At 29.8% G+C, this 10,333-nt stretch overlaps 1 protein-coding gene and 1 long non-coding RNA gene across 6 annotated transcripts; one reads left to right on the forward strand and one right to left on the reverse strand.

Annotated features, from left to right (window-relative positions):
- Nucleotides 1–269: 269 nt before the first annotated feature.
- LOC143233740 (uncharacterized) lies at nt 270–2,885 on the forward strand. The gene is made up of 2 exons (XR_013018290.1): nt 270–1,178; nt 1,717–2,885. It is a non-coding gene; the product is annotated as an uncharacterized LOC143233740 (long non-coding RNA).
- Nucleotides 2,578–10,051, reverse strand: COX6B (Cytochrome c oxidase subunit 6B). 5 transcript variants are annotated; one of them, XM_076470323.1, is made up of 4 exons: nt 9,913–10,051; nt 8,554–8,668; nt 4,131–4,245; nt 2,578–2,981 (listed from the first exon to the last, which is right to left on the reverse strand). In XM_076470323.1, the coding sequence occupies exons 2-4, from the start codon at nt 8,634–8,636 to the stop codon at nt 2,928–2,930; spliced, it is 252 nt and encodes an 83-aa protein (XP_076326438.1). In that variant the 5' UTR covers nt 8,637–8,668; nt 9,913–10,051; the 3' UTR covers nt 2,578–2,927. The 5 variants fall into 5 exon arrangements, with proteins under 5 accessions (XP_076326438.1, XP_076326440.1, XP_076326437.1 ...); XM_076470325.1 differs by having other exon boundaries at nt 8,554–8,641; nt 9,913–10,043; XM_076470322.1 differs by having other exon boundaries at nt 8,554–8,641; nt 9,738–9,917.
- Nucleotides 10,052–10,333: the final 282 nt, after the last annotated feature.

Here is a 10,333-nt window from a genome sequence, read left to right on the forward strand (position 1 = left end):
ATTGGAACATATTTTTGAAATAGAAGGAAACAAAATCCTATCTTTAGAGCATAGCCAGGGCAATCCGGCTTTCATGCAAAAAAGTAGCAATTTCATATATAAAACACCCACTTGTTTCAACCTTCCACTGTAAATTTACAATACATTGCTGTGAAAAATTAACGTTTTCTTTTTACAAGTATATAAATTATACGTTTGTTGAAAAAGTTTATGTGCCTTGTAAATTATTTTGACTAGAGAGGGCACTATACGCGCTCAATGTATTTTGATAAATCTTACATACTTAGTCTTAAATATAATACAGTAAGTGAAGTTTTGTGTATCTTACAGTATCTTCAATCAATCAAAAGTTCAGTATAAAAGAAATAACTTTATTGTGTAGCCTAAAAGAAAAAGCTGCATAATTAGTCCTGGATCTAATATTGTTCGGGAAGGTAAAATATTTTATACAAGTGGCTATCAAACCAGTTACTCGCATTAGTACACGAACTGACCCAGTTTTAATCAAGATTAGTGTAACAATATTTCTATTCAAGTGCATTCAGATATGTTTTCTGCACGTGTCCTGACAGAATTTGTAAATGTTGTGAACACCTGCTAATCCGGTTATTATCCGGGCTGTCTTCTGTGTCCTCAAAAAGTAATTGATCCACTGATTTTAGTGTTGTAAACCCATAGACTTACCGCTGTCCCATCTTAGTTAAAAGTTGCATGCATCAATTTCTATAAGTGTAATTTGGGTCACTTTTTATTCATTCGAAGAGGGTCCAGTCCATTTCTAAGGGTGACATACACATTTGTAGAAATTGGTATTAGACAAATACTTTCCATCTTTACGTTATTTGGAATAATGAACAGCTGGGAAGTGTTATGTTGCACTTCAACCCCCTATTTAGTTTAGAAGGAATTCTATAGTACAGTTCTTCATCTTCGACCTGAAATAGTACTTTTTGTTTTTGTTCTGTGCAGATGTCGAAGGAAATAATGCCGTTGTCATTCTTTTCTCAGTTCAAAACTACTCAATGGGCTATATGCACTGTGTTCATTGCAGGGAATCTATTTGGAGGATTTAGTCCATAAACTCAGTTAAGACTGACTCAACAGGTGGAATGACTGTCACCACACCAAATAGACCAAGTTTAATTTAAAAACATTAGAAAACTTGAGGAACTATACAGGTAATACCACATTGTTGATTTCTCGTTTATTTAAATACTTTCCATGTGGAGTTCTAGGATTTAGCCGCTAATACATTTCTTTAAAAACAAAGATAAAATAGTAGATTTTTAATTTCAGTGATATGTAAAGACTATCATGTATATTTGCCAAAATAGACGCATTTGATTTAATCACTATGCACATTTAGAAGAAAAAGTTTGTTATACAAGTTGTTCCTTGTCTCGCTAAAATAATAATAATAAAAAAAAAAACACCCAGTGTTTTAGTTTAGTATCATGACTATAACCTACAAATATTCCACTCTAGAAGGGGGTCATCATCAAATAAACCCCAAAAGTGAAATGTTTACTCCTAGGATTTAAAAATAATAATAGTTGAAAATACTTTAATCCATATAGAAGTTATATAATAAATAATTTTCCAGTTAGAGATAAAACTATCATAATCAGTTTGAGTTGATCTTCAAACTAAATTAACATGGATAATAACCAAGACCAGCTGTGGGCAGAGCCTTTATAAAATTATCTGTATTAGCAGAACCCCAAGGAGATGATCATGGTAAAGTTTTCATGAGCATTACTCAATAATAAAACAACTAGACCTCCTCAGAAGATAAACCGACTCAGAATCATCCAGCTTCTGGATGAAGTGGACAGTTTTGTACGTGTGGTCCATTGCACTTTACACACTTTGAGAATTTGTCACATAATCAAGAGGAATTATGGGATCCCTTGCACTAGACAACTGAATATGGCTCCTACAGTGGTCAGCTATATGACCCAAATGAAAGCACTGAGGAGTACTCCTAATATTTGGTTTATCTGGAAATATTAAAGCCTAATAACAACCAATGAAGGTGATAAAGATATTAACTGTGTCTTCTGGATACCCCTCCCCCACCAAGTAATTTTTCAGCTCAACTAAAGGGCCACAACAGAGATAATGGGGGAGAAACCATACATTATGATGTTTCCAGAAAGCCTACAAGAATTTAGCGTAACTATTTATTCTCCAAAATAGTTAACTATAATGTCTAATTTATTACTTTATTAATATTTTGTTGAAGTCTTTTAATTTCATGGTGAAATGTATTTGAAACAAAAGATAAAGATGTTTTCCATTTGTAATATGTAAAACTTGCCTTGTATACATGGAGAAATATTACTCTAGTGAATAATAACACAATTAAGGATGAGGTGTAGTATTCATGTGATATAAAACTATGCACACTACTAGAAATTACTCTTTTGTAACATCTCTCCTTCTTCAATACAGTTATTTGAATACATTTTATAGATAAACGTGACTCCATGTTTAACTTTCCAATGACCCATCACTGAAAAATTAGACAATTCAAAGTTAAAGTATTAATAAATCCAAGAAACAGTGACATATATATTTCATTTTCTAATCTTTTTATTTGGGTTAAACCTTACTGGAGTGTGGGCTACAATAAAAATGCCTGATATAAACATACAGAATTATGAGCCTCATTCTTAACAGCACCTACATCAAATATATTTACGACAAAAACTACTGTTCGTACACCTTTAATTTTATAAACAGTTTTCTTTTACAATTATATTATTTGTATTTCTATAATCAGTTTTCATAATACATTTATTTTAAACTGTAGCTCTCCAACTATTTTTCTATAAACTATGATGAAATACCATTAGTGTATGAACCAAATCAATATCATTGTATCTTGATTAGTTACTATCTTTAAACTTTTGCTAAAATATACTTCAAATCTTTCCTGGAAATCTTCCTTCCTCTATTTGTTCTTGCCACTTTTCCACCTAGAAGAAAAAATATTTCATTGAATTTGACACTTTTCTTGAAATATTTAACACTTTTGACTAGTGTGAAAGTCAAGCACTAAGGTATACGTAAAGTACACATTGTAAATGATAGACACTGAAGGGTAGCATGGATACCCTACCAGAGAAATGTGTTTTTGGACATGTGTCCATGCTACTATTCAGTGTCTATCATTTACAATGTGTACTTTACATATACCTTAGTGCTTGACTTTCACACTATTTCACCTTAGTGCTTGACATTCAGACAAGTCAAGTGTTAAATACAGTTACAGTTCTGATTAGAATGGAATCTGAACAGAAAAGTCTAACAAAAAATACATTAACAGGAGAAACATATATCTGTTGTTGAAACATTTAATAATTTGTTATAAACACTTATTGTATCACTTTGTTGTGTCATGTTACCAGGTAGAGAAATTATCATGAATAATGTTATACAGCACCAACATCTGTTGTAGCAAAGAAAGTTAAAAATAAATGTAGGAAAACAGAAAAATGTTATAAACATTATTTCTTATTTTTCATTTTTATAAAACTGCCCTTACTGTAATTTCTGATACAGCTAATAGTTTTGAAAATAGTTCTGAAATTCCTCAGTAGGTGGTGGTGCTGATTTGGAAATTACAAAGTAAACAATACTAAAGTGTAATCCTAAGCCAATCTATTTGGAAATTTTGAAATAAAGTTAATGGGGGAATAAACAGCTTGATTTAAAAATATAGTACCTCTTCAAATTTTAATTACTGCCCAACTAGTGTTAAATAGTGATTATACGTATAACCATTGATAATTTTACTTGTATTTTATTATCACAGTCTGAAACTGGTTACTAGCCAACATCTCTGATGAAATCACAACATGAATTGATTATTTAATAAACAGTTTTGGTCACTAACTAGTTCCACACTTTGGCACTAATACCTATATATAAAATTATTACTAGAATTAGTAAAAAGTAATTTTTATCCTTCCTGGATTTACAATAGTAACTAAAAAAAATTGTTTATGTCAATCTTGATAGGTACATACTGTGTATAATGAATTATAGTTTTATTTTAACAGATGTATCTTGGTCTATCAATTAGTAATGAAAAACTCTTAATGTACAACAAATTTATTTCTTACCCAACTGTTTGGACAAAGAGACTGGTAAACTTTCTTGAAGTAATTGCAGGGTTCGTAATCATCTCCCTTTACCTTGCGACATCGGTAAAAATCCACAAAATTCTGCCAGCAGTTCCTGCGTGATTAGTTAGTTTTTAAGAATATATTATAATAGCAGTGCATCAAAGGACAGAAACCTTATAAAACATTCTATTACAATGTATAACAATCAAGTGATTTATTATAGATTCTGTTAATATAAAAAATAATAAAATTTTCAACTTTTAACATTTTTTTACCCATTAAACAAACTTAACCATATTTCACAAGTGATGAATCAAAATGTAAAGACATTTTCACGACTGAAAATTAAGACTAAAAAAAAATACTAATTAAGGTTGTAAATTGTGCCCACGTTATTTTACAATTAGGGGTTTGCAGTTTGAGAAAATAATGTTGGCTTGAAAATATATTTCTATTTGGATTCAACTTGTTTCTGTATTTTTTTTATGATCCCTATTCCACTTTTTAAATTAACAATTTTTAATTACTGTGATTCTTAAGTTTATGTCCATTTATGGAGAATACTTTCTAAGCCACATTGCACACTTTTATCAATATACACATTGTTTACTCTAATAAAACAAAATATTTCCAACTTGTCAAAATGGAGCACTTCTGATTAGTAAAACGGTGCTTAAATGGATTCTACATTGTCAGATGTTTGGTGAATTAACTCCAATGAGCAAAAAACAACTTGGAAAGTTTTAGACAGTAGAAATCTGGACGCTCAAGAATCTACTTAAAAACAGCCCGACAACCTTCCTACGAGTTTTAGTAGCTGTGCATATATTGTGGCATAATATACCAAACCATTTTTGCTGTAGGTTTCAATGCTTGAATGACTTTGAAGAGAAACCTGACAAGTAACAATGAAAAACTGATAAAATCTCTCCTTTTCTTTGAAGAAGTAACATAAAGATAGTCCTATGACCTTCCTGAGTTCTTTAGTTGGTTTGAATAAAATATTCAAAGCCATATTTTCTGTAGGCTTATAAAACAAGAACAATGTGAACAACAATATGAAGAACAAATCAATTAATTTGCATTTTGTCCAACAATCAGAAAAACGTTTTTATAATTACTAATATTTTAGCAGCCTCAGCTATTGAGACAGAAGATTTTGAGTGTCATTTCGGTCTGTTTTTTATACTATTTTTGCCTTTTGTTCTGTTACAATTTTTGTGAAATTCCTTTACAATACCTATTATGAACTACTTTTGTGGTTTATAACACTTTTTCCTTTATTCAGGATTGTGAAAGTTCATTAACCTCATAACAGGAACTATCAAATTCATATTCTGGCCCGAGGCTAAAGTAGTTCTGCTTGTACGAAATTCATGCATGAAAGTAAAATCGAACTATATATATTCAAAACTTACACAAATTACCCTTTTTTTTCTTTAAAACTGTTAAATATGCACTGTCATTAAAATGTTCAATTATCAACAACAGTCATTGTGAAACTTTGTAGAATAGATGGCAATTGCCTGTTGTGGAGGGCAATGTTTCGAAAGTCTTCCATCTTTAATCTTCAGGTCAGCATGTGTGTGTGTGTGTGTGTGTGTGTGTGTGTGTGTGTAGGTGTTATCAGTCTTTTATAGCGTCCTGGTCGATTGTGAAGAGCGTGTTATGATTGGTTGGATTATCACTGTTTCTGATTGGGGGAAGAGATTTCCTGTAGATTCAACCAATGGCAGCCACAGGTTACTCACCTCTAATAAAAGACCGAGAACACCTATACACACACTGATCTGAAGACGAAAGGCAGAAGACTTTCAAAATGTCATCCTCTACACTTGCGTTTCCACAACAGGCAGTTGCCGTCCATTCTACAAAGTTTCATCATGAATACTCTGCCTAAACAATCTATCAAAGGTTAAGTCATTATAAGCATAATACAGAAACTTGTGTGACACCATTACGGACTTGTAAGTTAAAATATCCAAATATTTACTTTTGGATTTATAACACTCATACATGGTTACTTTCACTGAGCACAGGCCAACAAACAAGCTTCGAACATGCAATATAACTATCTTATCAAATATATATTTTTTCAAACTAATTACTTTATAATAGAAGGAGCTACCTTTTAAAGTAAAAAGTACATTCAGTGATAAATTCATAAAACATTCTTGAAACACTGCACCAGTTGAAACATTTATTGTCATGTAAAATTAAACTCGTATAGTCCAGTGCATTTTATGTTTGTCTGTTAAACAAAATGAAATCACTCAAGTTACATCTATTTAAAATAGGTGGATAATTATTTCCAATACTGATGTCTAATTTTTTTGTTATACAGATATATGAAAACGCTTTTATTTAGAGGAAATAGTGGATATCTTCTCCCAAAAAATATTAACACTCATCTAGCTTGAGGAAAGTATAGTAAATGTTTTATTAGTAAATTCACTAACTCACTGTTAAAATGAAACCAAGTGAATCATTAGATGCACAATTCATATCACTTGTTATCGTACTTTCTCCATACCATCAGCTATAGAATACTGACCACACTAGATACCCAGAACCTAATTTATAATTGTATTTTGATGGCAATATCAAAAAATGACTTCTGCTTTATGTTTTCTAATGTTTTATTAATACATAATGCTGTATTACAATATTTTTAACTTACAAAAGTTATTATGACCTTACTTTCTCTTACAAGAAATTATTTCACCTTCAATATAGTTACACTGTTTTTCTTAACCCTTTCACAACAGGCTCAGTATAATATACACACGTTCATCTACACGTTAAATATTTATTCTGTATGTAGCTTTTGATACAGCATGTGCGTCTTCACAAAAAGTTGATAAACTTTCAGTAAAGATTACAAGTATTTTCTGTGCATAAAATCAAATTTTTAATGAAATATTTTCAATAAAGATTTGTTTGTGAAAATTGCACTAGTCTTTTGTTACTAGTCTGAGTGCAAAATTATTTCATATAATGATTAAAAAAATTATTCTTCATCCCAAAAATTTCAAATATTATTTAAGTAATCTCCAAAATCTCCTAAATACATTTCAAACTTTTGTATCCAGTAAGACTTCATATATTTTTTATATTTTATACTATTAACTATGTGTTGTCTGTCACTTAACCAACCTTGTAACCATCATTAAAAAAAATTATAAAATAAATACAAATTATGCTTTTTTCATGCTAAAATGATTACATATTATAATACAAAAATACAAATAGCTTAAGTCTCATAATGCTATATATGTATAATTTTTATTGTATGGACCTTCCAGTCATACCTAGCTAACATTACATAATTTGTATTGATGTGGTACATGTGCACTCATTTTACATATCCAGTAATATAAAACTGCTCTTTGTCTTCTCTGTCTTTATTGTACTTCACTGGTCTAATATTTTGTAATATACAGTCACATTTCAATTATTACACATTATATATATATATATATATATATATAGGTTATTACTATTTTTAACATATAAAAGAATAAATCAAGAAGTAAAGCAAACTATCTCTTCTCTCTATAACCTTTGAAATCGGTTGTTTCTAGACATAGACTGCTGAGCCTTTTAAAATTTCACACATGGTGCATATCAAACAAAATGTTTTTTAGGTTTTATTTTTACAGTTAAATAACCAACAAAAATCATTAATAACTACACTGATACCATAGAATTCCACTATAATTTATTAAGGTTAGTAACTAAGATTTATTTAGATTTAAAAAAAAAAAACTTCAAGCAGACTAAAAATACAACCTACCTCCTTGAAACTTTGGGTATTAAAATGGCTGAGAAAACCACGAGGGGAAATTCTGAGCTATTGATTGGTTATTCACATGTCATATACTGAAGTAAGTGTGTAAATATTCAAAAAATGGAAAAAGTTGAACAAGGCCACCATGTTTGATTCAGAACATAAGCCATTATGACGAGAAAACCCACTTGTAAAATATAAGCCATATCTCAGTAAAATAGAAACTATGAGGTTCTTATTTTATATTCCAGCTTGTTAATATCAGTAATATGAGTTCTTAACTCATGTGAAACTACTGACTTAGTGTTTTGTCATCAGAAACATCTAATTTGAACCAGTGCTAAATTCAACATACCATGTGACTCACAAAAAATAGATATTTTGGTTTGTTCTTTTACTATTTACTTTAAAATTAAGAAATTAATTTGTGTATAATATTAAAGTTTGAATTATAATCTACAGTTTGATTCCAAACTTAATTCATAAAATAGTAATTCAATAAACTTTTGAAAGCAAGTCAACAAACACAATGATATGGCTTTTGACCCATAGCAAAATGGTTAATTAAATGAGTAACAGGTGTAGAAGTTTAGTTATTACATGAACATCAAAAAAAGAAGCACTACAAACCTGGTTTGGTTTTGATTTGGAAAGCGGGCATCAAAAGGAGCTGTGGACAAAGTTTCGACATCAGACATGATGGATGTTGGCATAACCTCTATACAGAAGATATCAATTGAATGTCCTGCAAATGTTAACTTTTTAAATAAACTAAAACATTTCTCTTACATGTCAATAACTGTTAGTTACATACATATATGAAAGATTGGGGGAATTATCAATAAATTACTTATACTGAGATCTTGGGTGTTGCTGGCTGTGAAGAGGATGCTGCTGAATTGCAGAACAATTTAGATCATTTAGTGAGTTGGAAAAATAAATAGAAATTTAATTATAATAAATACAAGAAAATATGTGTGGGAATAACTTTTACTGTGATATGGAATAAAAGGACCTTGGTGTAATGGTTCATCAGTCTCTGAAGCCATCCAAGCAATGTGTTGTTGGTAGTGGTATGGCAAATAGAATTTTAAGTTGTATCTATAGAAATATTAAATACAAGTCTAAAAAGGTTATTTTTTTTTCCATACTTAATGGGGAGAGTAATAGGTCTACAGGACACAAATATACATTTTGGCAGGATAGGAGTTATCTTCAGCTAAAACAGTTTTATTTTTATAACAGGGAAGTTACAATTGTGGTGGATAAATCATATTTGAATTAATTTAAGGTTTGATAAATATATAAATCAATAAAGGCCGGCTCCGACTGTCTAAGTATTTATCACTGGAAGTGATCTAACAAAGTTCGACTCATAAGAACCCCCAAATACAATTAAACTAATATTAATAGTTAACCCATTAGTAATAAATCTTATTACTTAGAAAAGTTCATGGAACTGTATTACTACTTCATTAACTCAATCCTGGAAAAATTATTTAAACGTCTAGTGTATCAATAGCAGTATTACTAATAGCACTTTATTACTCAGTATTATTAATACGTATACAGCAGTAACATTATTACTAGTACTACTATCAATTAACAAACGACTTATAAACCCAGTAATAATACCAGAAAACATACATTTCGTCCTGTCAAAGAATGTAGCATATTTTCTGTAATAACTATCACTGTGTTTACAAGCCGTTTGTTAATTTACTACTGTGTCAGCATAACATATCTAACTACACAAGTCTATCACTTAGCAGTGGTACAAACATTAAAACAATAGTAATATAATGGCAGATTACCCATTTTAAGATTTAACACATAAATGCATATTTAGTTTGCAATGTGAGATAGCAGATTATGTTATGATTAAAGAATATAAGAAGAACAAAAAAGTACCCAAACCATTTCGATAAAATTACTTTGGAGTAGTTTAAAAACAAATTAAATAATAATCAAACATTCTTTTCAACAAACCTTCTAACTGACCTTCCCGTTCTTAACGGAATAGTTCTTGCAAAACCCAGATCGAAAGTGGGTATCAAACGAAAGAAGGAAGAATATTAATTATTTGTTATTGAATTTTGTTTCTAAACTAATAAGTGATAGCTATTTTATTTTAAATATTATTTAATTAAGTGATTTAGAAATATCTATGAACATAAGATTAATAAATCTATACTTATAAAATCAGGTTTTTATTAGTATTACTATAGAAATATATTACAGGGCTAAAGCATAAAATATATTTCGCTGGTTAAAATTAATTTAATATTTCTTTTTTGGGGGAGGGAGGAGGAGTGAATTTTTCTTTAAAATTTTTATATTTTAAAAACTTATGTTAATTACATTTTTCTAACTTGTAATTACACAAACAGACTTTGCCAGCCATAAAAAT

This window comes from Tachypleus tridentatus, chromosome 12, assembly GCF_004210375.1.
Source record: "Tachypleus tridentatus isolate NWPU-2018 chromosome 12, ASM421037v1, whole genome shotgun sequence".
NCBI lineage: Eukaryota > Metazoa > Arthropoda > Merostomata > Xiphosura > Limulidae > Tachypleus > Tachypleus tridentatus.